Here is a 20,101-nt window from a genome sequence, read left to right on the forward strand (position 1 = left end):
AACAAAAAAAATAAATGTATAAGCCGTTGAATATCGGCTATAATATGTACAATCATCCAAGGAGGATCCTTGCCATCCATTAAAATCTCATTATCTCAGAATCCATCTGAAGTTGGATTCGCTTAAATCCATCTCCATGAGTATCAAGGTTACTTTGTTGCTGACCATGTTTTCCACAAGAAACAGATGAATCGCTGATCTCATGCAGTCTCAGTATTCAATACCAAACAACACTTAGGACAGTGTGATATTAAAAGAATCATGATTTATAGATGTATATTCATCTCAAACATTTGAATTGGATCAGTCTACAAAAGAATAGTGGTTTATACATATTCATTTGAAACTTTGGATCAGTCTAGCAAACACAAAACAGAGGACACCCAGTTGTATATGTTGCGGGGAACCTTTGCCAATTTAATTACCAGTTGAATGGATTCTGCAATTGAAACAAGAAAGCATGTCAAGAGAGAGAGAGAGAGAGGGGATAGTGTTTTAAGCTAAAACCTCAAATGACAATTGAAATGTCCTGTAGCTAGTAATTGCATTAGGAATCAGAGTAGTTGTTTTTACCCTGCTTAGAAGATTTCAAGAAGGAAATTAAATGAAAACTTAAGATAACTTACCAACTTGTTCTTCTTCTTCTTCTTCTTCTCAATATAAGCAAGAAACTCCCCCTGTCGCACTAAAGCATCCTCCAGAGCCTGCAAAACATCGCTAAACTATTGAGCCTCAAGTAAATGCACCATAGTTTCTACATTTTTAGAGGATCCTTTTTCGGCATAGAAGGAGGTTGGAGGGCTTTAATTTGCTATAGCCTCAGATCGTAGCAACATTAAAGAATGATTGAGGGGATACATTCAAATTCTTAGCTTCATGGCAGGTTAGAAAAAACCTTCGTTAAAAAAACTCTTTTTGGTCACAGAAATATCAAATGTTGCTTGGATGATCTTGAGTTTTATATGGTGTTCACAACCTTGGGTCATTGGAAACTGATCTATGAAGTGTTTCAGAATTATTCTTAGAAAACAATGAATATGATCAATGTGTATCCAACAGACATCTGCATATGTTTTTTTGTACCTGTGTTTTGTACTGTCAGCTCAAAGAATAACTATATTTGATGCTTCTCAGGCTCTTACCTTCTTTGTTGCTGCAAGCTCTGTTTCCAAAGCATCCACACGCTTCACAACAGCATTCAATATCTCTTCTTTCTCAGATGGCATCTGTGGAGGCTTCTTGCTGAGGATGCTCACCTTCTCTTCAAGGTTGCCGAGGCGCTTCAGTGCGCTTGAAAACTCAGCAGCTGGGACAGTTGGTGCTGCAGGCTCAACAGGCTTTGCACAGCCAATATCTGCATCAGCAACCTTCTTTGGCATGCCACGGCTGACACGGAGCACGGTGAAAACTCCCATGACAAAGGCCACAACTCCTCCAAAGATGTTGTTGTTGAATCCATCTGGACCCCTGTAAATTTCAGATGGATTGCAGGCACCTGTGATGAATTGTAGATCATCAGTACCTCAATGTTCTCAAAGTTTATGCATATCAGCTAAGAATGATATGGACCTTTAGAGATGGCAAGCTTCTCATCGGGGATTTCTTTGTTCCAGCAAGAATCCACAGCCTTGTCGATGATTGGAAGATAATCACCATATGAATATGGTGTGGGGAATTTCTTATCTGCAGCCTGGACATGCAAATTCTTATGAGAAGATTTGAGTGTTAAAATGTAACAGTGCTTGAAGTTGACTCATTTGTAATTTCTAGTTTTTTTGTGTAGCTGAACTTGGGAAATCTTTAATACAAGAATGTAATAATTGAATGATCAATTCAGTAATCTTATGGATTTGACAGAAGGCAGAATCCCTCCTTAGAGTCTGATGTTCTACTTTTCCTTAATGCTTCAGAATTCAAAGGTGGTTTATAACAGATGTTTCATTCTTGTTCATGCAGAACCATTTAATTAGCTAGACTTCCTCGCTAAATCAATGTGAAAACAACCAGGAAGAATGAATTGCTCCATGTTAGAAATTCCAAATATGCTTGTTAAACAAAACAATCAAGATAAAGTTTCTGTCAACATATTTCTTCTGCTGGTAGTTGAGTTTTTGAACAATGATGAATAAATCATAGTGAAAACTCAATATGACATAGTTGATAAAAACCATAATTATAATCAAACCTTCGACTAACTCAGGAACCGATCTCAGTGGTGAAAGAAATGAAATGAAAACAGCAAAGCTCAGGTAAAGATCCAACTAAGAGTTTTTTGTTCTTTGTTTTTTTTGGAGTTGCAGAGCCTAAGGTAGATTTTGTAGTGATAATTATCCCCAACTAGAAATTACCTTGCAATCTGGAATATCTAATTCTTCATGAACAGGTGATGGTTGTGGGTGTACTATATGACTCCTTGAAATCTTGGAAGAAACATTATCTGCAGCAAAGACTCTTACCCCGCAGTAAGACTCTTGCCTCTTCATATTGGGAAAAAAATTGATTAGTAGTGTGTATTATGAAGTTCCAATGAACACAAACTCATTAGCAAAATTATATAGAAGCACAGGAGGAAAATATGATTAATTATTACCTTTGGATACACTATTTCATCTTCAGAAATTGTTTTTTCTGCAGCATCAGTAGTCGGCTGTTGCCTTCCGCAGCTTCCAGCTCCACTTTGAACCATCTGTATAGGTCAAAGTATCAAAATTTGCACATTGATCTTTGAGGGAAATCATATCAAAGGTTATGTGCAAAATTTTAAGCATAAAATCATATCAAAGATCACATGCAAAATCTTAAGCACAAAATTAATGCAATACCTTCATGATCTCAGGATCCTTCCATGGGCCTTTATCTGATCGAAGACAACCTCCTTCGCAGTTGCATGTGCCACCAAGGAACTCAGGCAATTCACTTGTAAAACCATGAAAACAATTAAGATCAAGCCCGATAATTTATTCATGGTTCTTTTTTTTTCACCATGTATTTTTTTTTTCACTTTTCTACAGTAAAGTTGATCATTATCTTCCGACATCGATAAGGAATGTCCAAACAAGAAAGAAAAACTCTAGCCTTTAGCTATGGGAAGATACCTGGCATCAATCACTTCAAGCAACTTGCTCTGGTACTTGTTTCCAAGAACCTGAAGGAAGTTCTTATCAGATTTTTGAGTCCTTATGTTGTGTGCAATTTATGATAGAGATCAAAAGCTTACGTTGATTTTTGCGGTGGTCTTTGGGTCAAGGAAGGACTTTACAGTGCTCCAAAGCAATCTAAATCCCTGGCCTGCATTGATGATGAACATGCGGCACAAGGTCTGTGACATGGGAAAAAGTTACATTGCGTGATCATTGAAAATGCCATCAGTAGCATAATTGGAAGCCCAGAATTCATGTTGCTTGAGCGAGAAAGGTACCTCAGGATAATTGTCACCATCAACTTTTTGAATACGGCTTATTAAATCTCTTGCAACTTTATTGAATTGTTTACAGCCCTAACATTCAGACTCATGGCATACACATTAGTTGAGAGGAAAAGAGAAGAAACAAGTCATAATACTACCTGATATACTAGGAAATATCCTCTGATTTATCATGCAGAGGTTCAAAATAACTCATCTTTATTGTAATCCTTGCTGAACATAACTTGAGCTGCTTATGATATATTTAAAAGGAGGTTTTCATAAATTTGAAAAGATGAAAACAGCCATCTTGCGCATACATACCACTCCTTGAACGTCAATGATAGTTGTGCTCTGGTCGATGTGGCGTTTTGCTGCAATTGAGCAAGCTGGAAACTTGACATCAAAACTCCTCTCAAACTCCTTCACATGGTATTTGATATACCGATCCATGGTTGTGACTTGCATCATCTTGTTGGCATCGACTTGGCCTAATCTCTCAATGTAGACAGGCCTGCCTTCCTTATCTACTCCATGATGACCTTGTGGGTAGTATTCCATGACTTGATCAAGTTCTTTGAATTCAAATTCCTAGCAGATAGGTGGTGGAAGAAGTCATAACATGATACTGAAATGGTAAACATGTAACAGGTTATAACTTATAAGCATATGGACTGGTAACCGATGAACAGTCGGTAACAATCTAAAAGATGAACATTATGCTTTATTGTCCAACATTGTTTTACTAGGCTTCTTGAGTACCCTTGACTAGAAGAAGATATTATATTAAAAATCTCTTTTAGATGAAATCTTCGAATGCAAAAATGACTTTTAATTCATTCTTCTACTCTTCTTTCTTCTTTTTTCTCATGAAATTAGGTGTCCAGATATGTCTCCCCATCTACCAAGCAGTGTACTACATATTTAGTCGGCTGTAACCATGTATTTTTCTTTCTGAAGATGGTGTTTTGCAGAAAGAATTCATAATTAAAGGAGTTGTACCAACTAGCAAAGCTCAATGATGTGAGATTCATAAAAAAATATTTATCAATCAGTATGAAAACATTGAACTCTTCACTATTATCGGGTCCAAGATTTCAGTGACATAACTGGAAAACAAAAAAAGTTACCTCCAAAATTGTGTCAGCTCCAAAATCCTTCCTCCATTGGAGCATATCTGCCCACATTTGCTTTGCTTTTTCGATGTCAAATTTCCTGGCCTTAAGGAATCTGCATCATAGATATGTCAAACTATTGATTAAACTCGATGAGGCAGCCTCTGAAGTTACTGCATTTTACTTCAAATTATGTTTCCGAATGCATGAAACAATTTGAAGCATGATTCATAGCTTATGTGTCAAATAAGTAGGATGTAATTGATAACAACCTGAGCATCATATGATAGTCATCATGCCTAGAAGGCAGCAGTTCTTCCAGAATAAGAATCTGACGGAATGCATCAACAGCCTGCATTTCCTCTGCATCACGCACGTCCTCAATGGAAACAGACATGACTTTGCTGCTTCTTCTGCCCCTTTTGTTCAAAGAATTCCTGAGCTTTGCAGAAGCATCGATTGCCTTCTTTTTTATTGATCCAATCCTAGTTTTCTTGTCATCCTCAGAATTCTCAATGTCGAATTTTATGTCTCGCTTTTCTTCATAGAGACCATCAAGACCTGAGAACAGATACCACCATGTGACAAATGATCAGAAATGAACCAAGTATCAATAAAGAGAAAAAACAGTATGTAATTATCACCCAATTTTAATTCTCTGTTTAAACATTTGTCGTGTGTCATTGACTATGTGAAATAATAGGTTGACATATTGAGCATGCTGTATGATAGAAATCATTGTTACATAATTGGGTTTCCTAAAACAAAGCAAAAAAAGAAAAGAAAAAGGAAAAACATGAAAGTTCTTCATTGACACACTCTACTATGCTTTGTTGCTGATGTGAGTTGACCATATCCCTAGCACTTTATCTGGAAAATTCCAAATGTCATGGAATTGCCGATGTATCTTTGAAGAACAGCTACTCACAACTAGGAAAACCAAAATGCAGTTGTCCATGACAAAATCCATTCAAGTGTATCAGTTATTGAATCTCAACATGAATGGAGGAGCTTGGCAGAATGCAGAACTTCTGATGCCTTGCTGACCATGATGAACAAACCTGAACTAATCATAAAAACAGGAGAGAGAAAGATCATATCTTCTACATACCATGTTTGGGAAAATGGTCAAGAGGTCCGGCCATGACTTCACACATGTTTGATACTTGAAAGCTGGACCTGGTTAAAGACAACAAAGGAGTTGAGTGTTAAGATTTGATTGATATCAAGGATACCTCTCCAAGCATCACAAAAGCAAATCTTTGTCATCGACAATAAACAACAATGGGCTTCCAAAAGAGGGATTCCTTTTGAGATATTTCAAATGAAAAGCAATCAAATAGAAAAGGGGGACAAGAAGAAAATAAAGAAAGGAAACTGAATTGTTCACAAAATGCAACAGCAAAAGTAGGAGCTTTGAGATCCAATTGCTTCAAAGAGTTTCATAAAAAAACAATGAGAATCAAACAACTAAAATAAAATAGAACATCAAAAACTCATAAATAAGCTTATGGAGGCAAGATCAGCTACAGAACCAAGCACAAGAATCCATCCAAAACAGCACAAAACCAAATGTAACTTGTGTGCTGCTGTCCAAAAGGGGGTTTCCTTGGATATCGTTCAGAACCACAGAGAATGGCCAAGATAGCATATCAACTCGAGCTACTTAGATCAAGAGATGCCTCAGCAAAATCACAGAGCGTAATAATCAAAGACATTCTTTTTACAAGATTTCTCTTTTTTCTCTTGCCTTTTGCACGCAATCAAAGAATGGAAAGAAGAAGAGGATGAGCGGAATGCAGGAGACGGCGAGAAAAGAAGAGCCGAAGGGAAAGGAGAAAGGAAGCGTTACCTCGGAGACCAATAATTAGATCACATAGATTGATAGACCGATGGAAGTTGGGGGGGAGGTGGTGGGGGCAGTTTATATGTTCGGGGCGGGGGCTGAGGTGAGGGAACACACGACGACATCAACGCTCACATTGCTGGTTGTGTTCCGACGAAGACGCAGAGACGTCTGCCTGCCGCTGTTGACGGACTCTCTCTCTCTTGGCCGGAAGGCAATGGGATCCGTCCGTCGACACGCTTAACCGTTCCAACGGTTGACCGATATCTTTATATAGATTGCGCGTCCCGACAAAGTAACCTCCACCCTTCTTATTATGGTTAAAAATATCTTTGTAGGATATCGGAAGACTCAAAACTCTCAATCAACCTAATTTAATCCAAGATAGATGATGGGATTTCCTCATGAGGCTTAATTAGGAATTGGAGTATGCATGCATTCACAATGTCACACACTCCTAATTGTCATGTGGTGTCTGTCATACAATATATAGGCTTTGTTATATATTGTGTATTTATCTTCAAGTAATTAAATCTTTCACATGTGTCACTTCCATCGGTATTTTTCTGATCCATTGTGGCTCACAATATGGTTTAAAACAAGGTCTGTTACACCGAAACGTACCGCTCATATCGGGCGATACGTACCGGTCCGATAGGTTATCAGTACGCGGACCACCTGGTACTGCTACAATGCTACAACATTATAGTGTAGCATTGCTACAGTATGAAAAAAAATATAACATTATTCGATACACTAGGGTGTACCGCTTGGTACGTCCTGATGTATCATCCGATACACCGGTACCGTACCATACCGAACCCGGATCGAAACGTCGATACGATACGATACGACGAACCTTGGTTTAAAATAATAAAAATATCTTTATTATTCCCAGTATCTTTTACCTTTAATTCTCCCTTCAGCATACTTTCAAGGTAAAAAATAATTTAAAAAAATACACAAATAATTAAAGAGAGCTGAAGATTTGGAATTGACAATAACTGCATCATCAATTTTGATGATTGTTAATATTAATTGAAGTTTTGGTATCATTATACTCATAAATCAATCATAAAATAGCAATTTTAATTTAAATTATGTAATTATTTATATATATATATATTATGCTTTTATTTAAAGGGATTAATACAAGAAATTATTAACTTTATTATATGTAACTAAATATAACCTGAAAGGTCTCTTTAGAACCGTTCATCTCGTTTCCTGCCCTAATCACAATCGTCCACGTGGTCTAGTATTACAAATTTTAATTTTTTATTTAACAATATGGACGGCTGAGATTAAAGCGAAGAGAGAGATGAACGGTTTTAAAGTGACAGTAAGTGGCTTCCCACTCTTTTCACCACAGTTCGAATAGGTTGACAGCCTCTGCGAATCGCAGGCGACGCACGATGGCGGCGGCTCAACTCCTCTCCCGCCCTCCGCTTTCCCCCCAAATCCCTCGAAATCCCGATATCTCCTCCTTCCTCTCCCCCAATCCCTCTCTCCGATTCCGAAGCATCGTCCGTTCCACAACCCTATCTTTGAGGGCAATCGCCTCCCGAGTTCCCCGCGCCGCCGCCGCCGCCTCCTCTTCTGCTGCCGCTGCCGCTGCCGCCTTCCCAGAGGCGGCAACCGGCTTCCTGCATTGCTTCTCCAAGGGCGAGGATGGGTTCCTTTACTGCGAGGGCGTCCGCGTCCAGGATGTCATGGAGGCGGTGGAGTGGAGCCCCTTTTACCTCTATAGTAAGGATCAGATTACGAGGAACTTCGAGGCGTACAAGGAGGCCCTCCAGGGCTCGAGGTCCGTTGTCGGGTACGCCATCAAGGCTAATAACAATCTCAAGATCTTGGAGCACCTCAAGGACTTGGGTTGTGGCGCTGTGCTCGTCAGCGGCAACGAGCTCAGGCTCGCCTTGCGCGCCGGATTTGATCCTGCCAGGTGAAATTCTCGTGTATTCTTCAAATTCTTGGAAGTGGAGTTGTTTCCTATATTGTTGATGTACAGAATGAGGCTATCATTCATGGATTTTAGAAGGAGAGGAAGATTTGGGTATCTAGGAATAGGTTGTTTCAAAATTTAGGCGGAGAGTTGGTTGAAAAGCGTGAACTTTATGGGTTTGTGCTTGTTGCTATGTGCCACTGGCTCCATTAGAAGTAGCTGTACTACTGCGCACATCACTGAACATGCAGATCATGGGTGCAGTGGATCTGTTTGGTATCAGTCTTTGCCTGCTTATGTGGGTTGCTTTACTGTGTTGCATCTCAGTTCATGCGTCATAAGTCTTCACGCCCTAGGACCAGGTCTCGCACCAGAGTAAATGCTTTGTCTCCTCTCTCTCTCTCTCTCTCTCTCTCTCTCTCTATATATATATACACACACACTGTGAAAAGCTTCATTTTATATATGCTACTAATATATATATATATACACACACACTGTGAAAAGCTTCATTTTATATATGCTACTATTTTTTATGGCTTTCATGTGGATGGTCGGTAGGGTTTTCTTATGCAGTTGTAGGTCTTGCACCAGAGTAAATGCTTTGTCTCCTCTCTCTCTCTCTCTCTCTCTCTCTCTCTCTCTCTCTCTCTCTCTATATATATATATATATATATATATATATATATATATATATATACACTGTGAAAAGCTTCATTTTATATATGCTACTATTTTTTATGGCTTTCATGTGGAGGGTCGGTAGGGTTTTCTTATGCAGTTGTAATTTGGTCATGTCTATACTAATTGGACTCATTGCTTGTAATGCAACCATGCCAACCATAAGGGTTCTTCATGCATTGTTTGCATTTTGAATAAGCAACTGCTCTTATTAGGTGGGATATATACTATATATTAGGATTATATAAACCTTTTTATAGCTTTTTAGTCATGTTATAGTTTTTTGTTTTATACGATTCGATCAATTTCTTAATTTTGTGCATAAATATCTTTTCTTTTTTATGATTCATGGGAGGTTGATCAATCCATGTTAGCTTGGTGCTTAGTTGGTATTTTGAATATCAGGTGTATATTCAATGGAAATGGGAAGCTGTTGGATGATCTTGTTTTAGCTGCTGAAAAAGGAGTTTTTGTGAATGTGGACAGTGAGTTTGATTTGGAAAACATTGTGACTGCAGCAAGAGTTGTGGGAAAGAGAGTGCCTGTTCTACTCAGGATTAATCCAGATGTAGATCCACAGGTATGGTGGTTATGATATGATACTATTAGATGTTATGAAGTCATTTTCTTTGTAAACATTTAATTATTTGATTGCTTTGGTCTGCATGTAAGACTATGCTAGCATCATCCTATCAAATGCATTGGTTTGCTGATTTTTCTAAGCTCGCATGCCTAATATCCACAAACACCTGTAAGCACACATCCATTGAACCTTCTTTTATCTTTTCATGATATTTGGTTCTCTTTGACAAATTGATGTGCCATTCAAGGCTTGGAATGTCATGTCAATGTTATACAACAACAACAACAACAGCAACAACAACAACAACAACAACAACAACAAGCCATAATGTCCCAAATCATGTCAATATTCTCGTGATATTTCCCTCCACTTTCTTTGATTGTATTTTGCATCACATTGCAGTTGGGCTTCTTTACCTACACATTCAACCTCTGAGTTTTGCTCTAGATTTGCTAATGTTATGCTGTGACCTACCATTTTAAGTTCTTAACATTGTAAAAGCAGGTCTTTACAATGTTGTTTGCTGCCATTCTTTCTATGATTTTGAACCAGAAAATGACCCCATCTATGATGAGGAATATGATAAAACTTATCATGATGCTTTCACCAAGCATGCTAGGAGTTATGTCCAGGATTATACTTATTATACTCCTAAAATTTATCTTTTCAGGAGAGAACCTTCATCTTATTATACTCTTTTCAGACATGAAGTACTCTCTCACTCTGTTTGTATGTATGTGTGTGTGCATGTCCAGGATTTGCCCTTTTGTTAACCTGTGAGAACTAGATAATTGTGTGGGTTCGTTCTATCACCCACTTTCACTTGAAATTGTATGTGGATCGTACTTTTTGAACCCTTCTGTCCATTTTAAGTTATTGACCTTTCCTTAATTCTTATTCTCTTCAACTTGTCCATCTTCACTCTGCCTTCTTCTTTAGCATATATCCATCCATACTTTTACACCTTTTCTTTTTTGTTCTCGTTATTGATGTCTCCAGAATAAAATGACAAATGCTTATACATAAGCCTTAGTGTACTGTATGCTTGACCATGTAATATTTGCAGTACATTTAGTTCTTGTATATTTCTCATGCCACTTAGATGCAGTAATATACAGTTTCAATTACATTCTTTACTACTTTAGGTTCATTCACAAATATGTTAGTTTCTTGATGATTTATTTTATTTAGAATAAATGCATGGTCGAAAAACTAAGATATTGAACCAAATAGTTTACAACTTGGATGTCATTTTTATCACTTTCCTTTTATCTTATATATTATAATTATGGATGAGATTGTTCCTTTCAACTTTGCAAATCATTAGGTTGTATCATTGCTGTTTCACTTGTGTTACTGTGCAATAGTCTTGGATTACTTTGGTGCTCAAAGATCTTCTATTTGCCATTTCCATATAGGTGCATCCTTATGTTGCCACTGGAAATAAGACATCCAAATTTGGTATCCGAAATGAAAAACTTCAGTGGTTTCTTGATGCTGTCAAGACACATTCAAGTGAAATCAATCTTGTAGGAGTCCATTGTCATCTCGGGTCGACTATCACAAAGGTAGTTATATGTTCTTTTCATTAACTATGTTATCATGCTTTTCTCATTATTAATGTATAGATGCAACATCAGGGAGAGAGGATAAGCCCTGGGCTATGGCATGGGAGCCTCATAGAACAGCTTGCAAATTTTTTATATGCAACACTGATATGGTTGCTGCTTTGTAACTATTGATTGTTTAACTGTGAGAAATTTTTGTATATATAGAGCTGGTGACAGTTATCAAAATGATAAACCTGGCATTACCTTTTTCATTCTGCATCAAGGAATCTTTCTTCTTGATTGAATAGGTTATGTTTTGATATTTAAGAAGAGCCTAGTACCAAGGTTTCAAATGCTAGTATCTGTACCCATGTTGGTGCCGCTTTTTAGACAGTTGCTGAAATTTTAGATGTATTGTTCCAAAATATGAGGGCAGGTCTTTGTATGATGGTAAGGTTACTCCTTTGCAACCTGTAACCTGTGTCACATTTATGATTCATAGTCATGTAGTCTAAGGTTTTACCATTGTCTGTGTTAGGTGGATATATTCAGAGATGCTGCAATTCTGATGCTAAATTTCATTGACCAAATTCGGGCACAAGGCTTCCAGGTGGAGTATTTGAATATTGGAGGTGGTCTAGGAATTGATTACCATCATACAGGCGCAGTTCTTCCAACACCGATGGATCTCATAAACACTGTAAGCTAAATACATATAAACTCTCTTTCAAAACACGTCAAATTTTCACCTGTTCGAGTTTAATATTTACTGTCATACAAGTGAGTTTTGATTTGTATAGCTGGTATTTGTACATGTAATTTCTTTTTACCTTTTGTCTTGATGTGAAGAGTGCTTATTCACGATAACATTTCGGTCTTGGTGCCAGAATTTTCTTATGTGCTATCTGAGACCTCTCCTCCTTTGTTATACTCCAGTTCTTACAATGTCTCGACTATCACTGCCTACAGTTCTCTACCCATTTTATTTTTGTACTAACTGTAGTTGTATATTGTAGGTGAGAGAATTGGTTCTTTCTCGAGATCTTACTCTCATCATTGAACCTGGGAGATCGCTTATTGCCAATACTTGCTGCTTAGTTAATAGGGTGACTGGTGTTAAAACTAATGGCACAAAAAATTTTATAGTGATTGACGGCAGCATGGCAGAGCTCATCCGGCCCAGTCTCTATGGAGCATATCAGGTAACTGATGCAAAAAGCCTATGTAAAGTTCTTTGTCAAATCATAATCAGTTTTCTAATTTATTCGATAGGCTTTTCAGCAGAGTTCTTCTATTGTTCCTCTGCTTAGTCCAAAAAATGGTATATTGCATTGAGAAAAGCTTTTATCTGTATGCAGATTTCAAGCATTTTGGCTTTATTACATTAAATGTTTATTATTGCTTGCTTTAGACTGGGTTGTGAACGAAAGCTTTCACAATGCCTTTTCCTCTTCCATATATGATTTTTAATCCTTCATAATTCTTGCCATTTTTCAACCTCTTATTTCCTGATAAGCATGCACATTTTCTAATCACTTGATGAAGCATTGTTCATGGCATTCTCCTTTTCCCATCTCATATACTCAATGTTACACATCCATGCACCCTTTTGTGAAGGTTTCCTGGAGCATATTTTTTGATGCATTGTTCTAGCCTTATATTCTAGTATACCTTTTCTCTTTTTTTTTTTTTAAATTCCATCCAAACTTGAAGGTACACCTTTTTCCTCTATTGTCTATTTTTTATCTGATGCAAAGAAATTTTTTTTTTTTGATGTACAATTAAGACCATGATGAAATAACCATTATTAACATAACCTATATCACTTAAGTGGTAAGCTTTTGTTCACTTTTGTAACTCACACCTGGAGAATGAATAAATAGCTATTTGAGATGCAACACCCTGTTCTCTTCCTGGTTCATAACTTGTATCGTTGATGTCATGTTTCAGCACATAGAACTGGTTTCTCCTCCTCTTGCTGACGCTAAAGTTTCGACCTATGATGTGGTGGGGCCTGTATGTGAATCTGCAGACTTTCTTGGGAAGGACAGAGAGCTTCCAACACCAGCTAAGGTCCGATTCTTTCTCAAATCTTCTTCTGCTAGTTGTCTGTCCTTCACTAACTGTCATTGCTGAAATGGAATTCAATTCCCAGGGAGCTGGTTTAGTTGTCCACGATGCTGGTGCGTACTGCATGAGCATGGCCTCAACATATAACCTCAAAATGCGACCACCAGAATATTGGGTATGAGCTTCATTTTGCCCTTTACTAATTGCTGCAATCTCATTTCTATATCACTTCATTAGATATAAGCAGATGTGATTGTCCGACTCCTTACCGATTGTTCTATAGGTGGACAAAGGTTCTGTAGTGAAAATTAGGCATGGGGAGACACTCGAAGATTTCGTGAAGTTGTTTGATGGGCTTTAGTCTTCAAACAAAGCTTTGCTTGCAAATACACTATTATCTTGTTTGTGTACTTCATTTACTTCCACTTAATTGGAATTATATGTATCACGTCGAATTTTAATTTATTGGATGCCCTCGACAGTGACATCCGAGAAATGCATCTGTTACACCTCACTCACTGATTCAAAGAAGAGATATTTTGTCGAGTGATCAGATGTATGTTGCATTTGCTTTCTTTTCCTTTTGGTATCACGATGTTATGTAGATGCTTGATTTGGAATCATCAACTGATAGCACTGTTATGCATCTGATACTTGCTGATACGGGAACATTCACTTCATCGGGAGAGATTAGATCAGAAAATAACAAAAAACCAATCGATCAAGTTGGTTTGGATCCCGTCAAGATCTTCCTACGTCAAACTTCTGAACGTGGATCAAGTTCCTCAACGTTGTTGATCTTAGGTTTGGATCATATCCAAGGCTTCGTAAATCAAGCCTCTTAATGTGGATTAAGTTTGAATCGAGTCAAACAGATCAACACCTTAGGTTTGGATCACATCAAGAGCTTCATACGTCAAGCCACTTAATGTGGATCAAGCTCGAATCAACTCAAATTGATCAACACTGTAGGCTTTGATCACATCAAGAGCTCTGTACATCGAGCATCTTAATGTGGATCAAATTCGAATAGAGTCAGACTGATAAACTCAATCGATGAGGGTCACTGATATGTGATATCACTTGCAAGACAACGGATCGTGAATCCACTTCTTTGGGGCATGTTGTGGATTCAGAGCTGCTGCAGTCTTTATTACCCCCACTTGAAAGTGGGTTCATGACTAGGTTTTCTTAAAGCATCTTGTTTCTAGACTATAAATTAGAAAAAAAAGAAAAATCATCAAGCATGCTTAGTTTCGATTCTGTGATCAAATAAAACATTTCATAAGATATTTAGTCTCTAAACGCTTCTGAGCAGACTACACAACATGTATTAGAGATGATGGGACAAACAAAATAATGCTGACGACGATAATCATAATTCAAGCAGATTTGCTTTAAATCTATAAATATTAGTAATACAACATCATACCCCATTAAGCAAAAAAGCGCGTACCTTGGGATCAAACAAGCGGCAGCACACATGAAGAACATACAAAGAGTCTTAAGCGGCGCTACAAGATATAAACCAAGTATCTACCTGACACTACAGGAAAACTAGATCATGGGCAAATCTGCACAAGGCATAGTGTCTTAGGATACATTATACATCAATTAAGACAACATTTGTGTTGTCAAGCAAGATTTGTTTTCTTGTTATATAGTCTAATACTTCCCCCATTCCGGTAATGTCTTACTGCCTCAAGCTCTCAATGATATAGGAAGCATAGAGATCCCTGCACGCATAATTTTATGATAAAAGAAGGCCTCTGGCATTAATGAATGCTGAACAGAATAGATGGAAAATTAAGTTCAGCAGCTTGAATGAGTGACCACAAGGGCATCATACTTACATTGAGTATTCAATTGCTTTGATGGCATCTTCCGCTGGCAGGAAGTCATTTACTGCAACCTCCTTGTTCTCGTTCTTCTTGTCTATTGCCGAAGGAGTTAAGTGGCTTTGAGAACTCACTGATAAATACCATTTCTCATCCATATTCTAGTGTCAATGAATGGATTGGAGGAAAGTTTTTGGAATAAACAATGCTGAATGAGAGGATACAGTCTTCAAAGAAGCGGCGGATTTCTGCAAGACGATGAGGTGGCATATCATTGATGTCCTTGTAATGGCGAAACTCAGGGTCATCAGCACAAACGGCTATTATCTTGTCATCCTTCTCCCCCTGAGGAAATATCAAGCACAGAAAAGATTAGAGATCGTTCTCGATTGCGTTGAGGCTGCATTTGTACTTCTTGTTTGCAATTATCTTCTCTTTGCTTCATTTTATGAGGCATAAGCCCGTATTGGAAGTTGAAATTTTCCTAGGACACTAAGTTGGTATTGGTATTTTGCCAGCACAAATAAGACCAGTAAAGAGGAGAAGAAAGACCATGTATGAATACCGAGAATTCCATCTCCACTTTACTACTCCATATTGTTTTTAATCATGCATGTGATCGAGACATGTACCCATGTCTCAACAAACTGTCTATGAGAGAAACATAGACCCAATTGTAATATCTAAGTAGTTAATGAGGAAGAAACTGTTCTTAACCTGATCAATCATTGGCATCAACCCAATAGCACGAGCACGCAGAAAACAACCAGGCACCACCTGCTCCTGTAAATAAATGGATATAATCAATCACCTTAGGTGCTCAAATTTGCAGAAGAGCTTCAAATTGTTGAAAACAATATTTGATATCCTAAATAGGACATACCTGCATCAGTACCAGTACATCCATGGGATCACCATCCTCACAGAGGGTTCGAGGGATGAAACCATAGTTGTGTGGATAAACCACTGAAGAGTAGAGAACCCGATCAACCTGATAGATATCATCGTAACTCAAATATGCCCTTATATTATCGGTCTCCAATACTTCTTTAAATTCATAGCAATAGCATATATAACTAGTCATTTTCTTGAGAGCATCCTGTGCTCAGTTACTCCTAATCTTCAGCATTATGCATGACTAGTATAAAAGCATCTGAGCACAATATCTTCTCAAATGAACTAGGGAATAAAACACTATGGGCAACTGCTTTGACATATGATTCTAATCTTGTAACATGAGCCATGCTCCTTATTCGGTAAAGCTTCATAATATCTTTCACAATCAAGTAGTTCTTAGTCCACTTTTAGACCCTATGCCTTGGATTTTGACTATAATCTTAAAGTTGAGACTACACTTAAAATTTTCTTTCTGGGGTCACAAGTATTCGTAGACTCTTCACTATCATCCCCACTGGCTATGCTTCTGTTGCCGAGGTTCTATTTCCTGAAGTAACATCATCCCTGCCTTTCTTTTTCTTCGGAGGCCATTCTTTAGTGTAAATAATGCGCATCACTTGGCAATCATCCAATTACAACAACAACCACTTGAACTATTTGGGATTGGCTATATGTATCTTTTCACATGCCATATGCTTATCTTTGTAATACTAAAGTCAGTTTGAGTAAATATAACACAAGCTAAACCAAAGGATGACTTATAAAAGACTACAGGAAATACAAAGTGACTGCTAATAGACTTAAGGTCATATAAGGCTGCAAAATACAAGTCAGCAACAATACATACCTTGATAAGCCCACTTGCCTTGTCTAGTTCATACTTGACCTTACTTCCTCTTGCAATTTCAACCACCTGGAGCAATTAAGATATATAATAAATAATTATATCAAAACAAAAGTCACAGAACAGTGTCGATATCACAAATACTGCTAAAGGTATGACCATATTGATGAATTTCTAGAGAGTTGTCCATGATTTTGTTCACCTAGGGCTAGGATAAACAAAACACTGGAATTTACTTGGTTGATGAATGTCTTATCTTCTTGAAGATTTTGTATTTTAAGGTAGAAACAATATGCCATTATCATGTGAAGCAAGATGATTGAAAATAACTGATATCCAAAACCCATATGCAATCTTCAGAACTGAAGATTGAATAACTATTGGGCTGCAACCAAGTTGACAAAGGGCACCAGCCTATTTGATGTTTCATCGAAACTATACAGATCATGATAATATATATGTAAATTAACACGACCATGAGTCCACGATAGCATAAAGTTAACAATAGCACAAATATGCATATCTTGATTATTAAAATTGCTCATAACGAAAGCAATAGACCAGAAAAAAGTAGAAAGTATAATTCGGTACGCTCAATTTGAGCATTTCTTTTAATGCTTCCCTGGATACCTAAGTCAGAAACAAAGGTCTGAATTGGTAGTGGCATGTATGTTTCAAGTCAAACTAAACACTTCCCATGTTCTGGAGCTTTGTAATGATATTTGATCATCCAACTCACTTAAATAAGTATTATGAACTGCAAAATCAAGCTGTGAAACCTCCACTAAGCTAAATATGGTAATTGACACCTACGAGAAAGCAACATTTACATGATATCATGCGATAACAAAAGAAGAAAAAAAAATCAGCCAGTTGAATGCGTCACCACACCAATATTTGTTACATCTATACCAGAACTCTGGAGTTCCTTCTGAATCAAGATGGTTCAGAAATTACTCTCCCAAACAATATGTAAAAAAATCCTAAAGCAAGACGGTCATGCAATTACGCACCATTGAACTAGCCTATCCTCAGCATTTTTCAGACAGGATACAGAAAACTAAGTGGAGCATAAAGAAAAAAAGCTAAATGAAAAAACACATAAACTTATATTATACTAAAACTCAACAAAGCATTAACATACTACTAAACAGTAAAAAAGGAAAAAAAAAAAAACAAGTGTGATAAGCCTAATGAAGCCATACCACAACCATTAGCATAATACATGTATATCATTCGATTCACGGTTGTACTATTCTTCATTCCCTTATGTACTTACACAGTTAAAAACAGCAGGAGCTCCAGGACCTGCATGATTCAGTCAGATAAACCAGACAAATATTTAATTAGAATGAACTGAAAAAACTAAAAAGTTTTAACTTCTACAAGAAAATTCAGAAATGCAAACTATATCAAAAAGAATATACATGAAGATGGCTAAGTGCCAAGCCCACGATGTGAAACCAAATATTTACAAAATCATGAATATTTTTGAAACATAATAAGTTGACTTGCGTAAGATGAAAATGTAAATAAAATATAACAAGTAGTAGTTCAGACCTATTTCTAAATCATGCCAAGGGTGAGCAGCAACAGACTTCCGCATCATAGAAGAAAGTATGCGCTCATTGAGGGCAATATGCTGGAAAGTTGTGGTGCCTCTCCCATCAGCTTCTGCAGCCATGTCTGACATCAAAGCTCAGAAACAAACAAGAAAGTTGTTATTGAAAAATAAAAAAATCTATTCAACTGCATATCTTCACAAGTAACATTGGATAATAAAAGATTAAAAAAAATCTATTCAAAATAGGAAATACTATGGCAAGGAAGATTTGCTATACTTGCAATCAGATGCCATAGATTTCAAAAAAAAGAGTTGTTAATTGGAGAAAAGGATAAGATTAACCACAAAGTGTCTCGAACAATATCAAATGTTATACGATTATTATCAGGAATGACAATGAGAGAAAAGGAAAAGACAAAGTTCATTTAACTGCACAGACACTTTCACCAACATTAGTCCCAAACAATAATCTGGCACTTTAATGACACTAGCGTTAATATGACATATAAAGGCATTTTTGTCCTTTTCTGTGTCTTCAAATACTGCAATTAATGACAGAGAAAAAGGTAACTCTAATGTTTAAACTTGTAAATAGACACCAATAACATATCCAAAGTCAGCAACTACGACTGGGGTCTCTGCCAATCTAAAGATTTAGCACGCTCATTGGTTTCTTGTGTTCAGATCCAAGAGTTTGAGATTGCATCAGGAAGTCGGTTCCAATCTTTACCTCATCCCTTATCCATATTTTCTCCTCAATCTCTTTCCGATCTGAACTGCATGCTCTTCAAAACTTGCTTAATCTTAACATCTTTGAATCATCGGGCAGCAAAGTGAAGTCACAGGCTATCAAAACATGTATCCACAACAATTTCCACTCAAAAAAATTCTCTTAATCTTGCAATAATAGCATGTTCTCCCAGATGATCACCAGATCACGTCTTCCAATCATGCATGGCCGCGTAAAACACGCTGAGATGCATTTACCGTGACAGTAATGTAAGCAGACGGACGTAGATCATGCCAAAATAAGTACGCAAGTCATAACATTAACTAAATCTCTCTCTATATAGCGACAACAAGATGATCGAAGAGGAAAAGACAGAGTGAGCTTATCCTCAGGCAGTCCGACCAGGACAGGGCTTAGTTGCGCGAAGCGGGGACGATCAGAAATTTTAGGCAAGCACAACATCATGATCCGTAGGGAACGAACGCATTCTAGAGGAGAGGACAACAGAAACATCAAGAAAACAAACACGAACTCTGAAGACGAAGAAAATATCAACGATCGAACGATCGACCAAGACTCGAACACCAGACAGTAGGTTAGCACAAAATAAACGAAGAACGCGTACGAGGAGCACCGACAACCCTCACCGGCTCACCCCATACGAACATGAAGCGATCAGGAAGAAGAAGAGGGGGAGGGGGAGGAGGAGGAGAACTCACCGAGGTGGTGGAGGAAGAGGCGAACAGCAGCGTCGGAAGGAGAACGATGGAAGTCCACAGAAGCAATTTAGACTCTTAGTAGTGGCAGCAGTAGGAAAGCAGAAGTAGATGCGTTGCCCAAACGGGTTTGGCGTGTTGGGTAAGGAGGGATTGGGAAAGTTTGGCTGGGACCTGTTTGCTGCGCTGGTCCGTCCGATTAGGGCACGGAGAGCCACGATGGCGACGTGTGTCCTGGATACATCGTCGCCAGCATCTCCTGGTACATATTCCACGCAGGGGTACCTGCATAGGCATCTTAATATAAAGGGTCTCCGTT

General features: G+C 37.8%; 3 protein-coding genes across 5 annotated transcripts; 1 reads left to right on the plus strand and 2 right to left on the minus strand.

Annotated features, from left to right (window-relative positions):
- Positions 1–292: 292 nt before the first annotated feature.
- On the minus strand, positions 293–6,585 carry LOC103985875 (phosphatidylinositol/phosphatidylcholine transfer protein SFH3). The gene is made up of 15 exons (XM_009403734.3): positions 6,371–6,585; positions 5,630–5,697; positions 4,791–5,079; positions 4,534–4,633; positions 3,728–3,994; positions 3,419–3,496; positions 3,218–3,319; positions 3,096–3,145; positions 2,823–2,916; positions 2,591–2,686; positions 2,349–2,477; positions 1,570–1,690; positions 1,143–1,495; positions 627–704; positions 293–439 (listed from the first exon to the last, which is right to left on the minus strand). Exons 2-15 carry the CDS (start codon positions 5,673–5,675, stop codon positions 422–424), a joined length of 1,821 nt encoding a protein of 606 aa, XP_009402009.3. The 5' UTR covers positions 5,676–5,697; positions 6,371–6,585; the 3' UTR covers positions 293–421.
- A 1,146-nt stretch (positions 6,586–7,731) lies between these two features.
- LOC135637912 (probable diaminopimelate decarboxylase, chloroplastic) lies at positions 7,732–13,746 on the plus strand. Its single transcript, XM_065150796.1, has 8 exons — positions 7,732–8,309; positions 9,396–9,570; positions 10,992–11,141; positions 11,662–11,823; positions 12,140–12,325; positions 13,074–13,196; positions 13,279–13,368; positions 13,477–13,746. The coding sequence occupies exons 1-8, from the start codon at positions 7,780–7,782 to the stop codon at positions 13,552–13,554; spliced, it is 1,494 nt and encodes a 497-aa protein (XP_065006868.1). The 5' UTR covers positions 7,732–7,779; the 3' UTR covers positions 13,555–13,746.
- An 825-nt stretch (positions 13,747–14,571) lies between these two features.
- LOC135585093 (soluble inorganic pyrophosphatase-like) lies at positions 14,572–20,039 on the minus strand. Of its 3 annotated transcripts, XM_065152784.1 has the most exons (10): positions 19,786–20,039; positions 19,469–19,554; positions 18,333–18,458; positions 18,052–18,080; positions 16,776–16,841; positions 15,915–16,022; positions 15,749–15,814; positions 15,256–15,376; positions 15,047–15,128; positions 14,572–14,929 (listed from the first exon to the last, which is right to left on the minus strand). In XM_065152784.1, exons 3-10 carry the CDS (start codon positions 18,454–18,456, stop codon positions 14,887–14,889), a joined length of 639 nt encoding a protein of 212 aa, XP_065008856.1. In that variant the 5' UTR covers positions 18,457–18,458; positions 19,469–19,554; positions 19,786–20,039; the 3' UTR covers positions 14,572–14,886. The 3 variants fall into 3 exon arrangements, with proteins under 3 accessions (XP_065008856.1, XP_065008855.1, XP_065008854.1); XM_065152783.1 differs by lacking the exon at positions 19,469–19,554 and having other exon boundaries at positions 19,786–20,035; XM_065152782.1 differs by lacking the exons at positions 19,469–19,554; positions 19,786–20,039 and having other exon boundaries at positions 18,333–18,465.
- Positions 20,040–20,101: the final 62 nt, after the last annotated feature.

This window comes from Musa acuminata, chromosome BXJ3-5 (genome assembly GCF_036884655.1).
Source record: "Musa acuminata AAA Group cultivar baxijiao chromosome BXJ3-5, Cavendish_Baxijiao_AAA, whole genome shotgun sequence".
NCBI classification, from domain to species: Eukaryota; Viridiplantae; Streptophyta; class Magnoliopsida; order Zingiberales; family Musaceae; genus Musa; species Musa acuminata.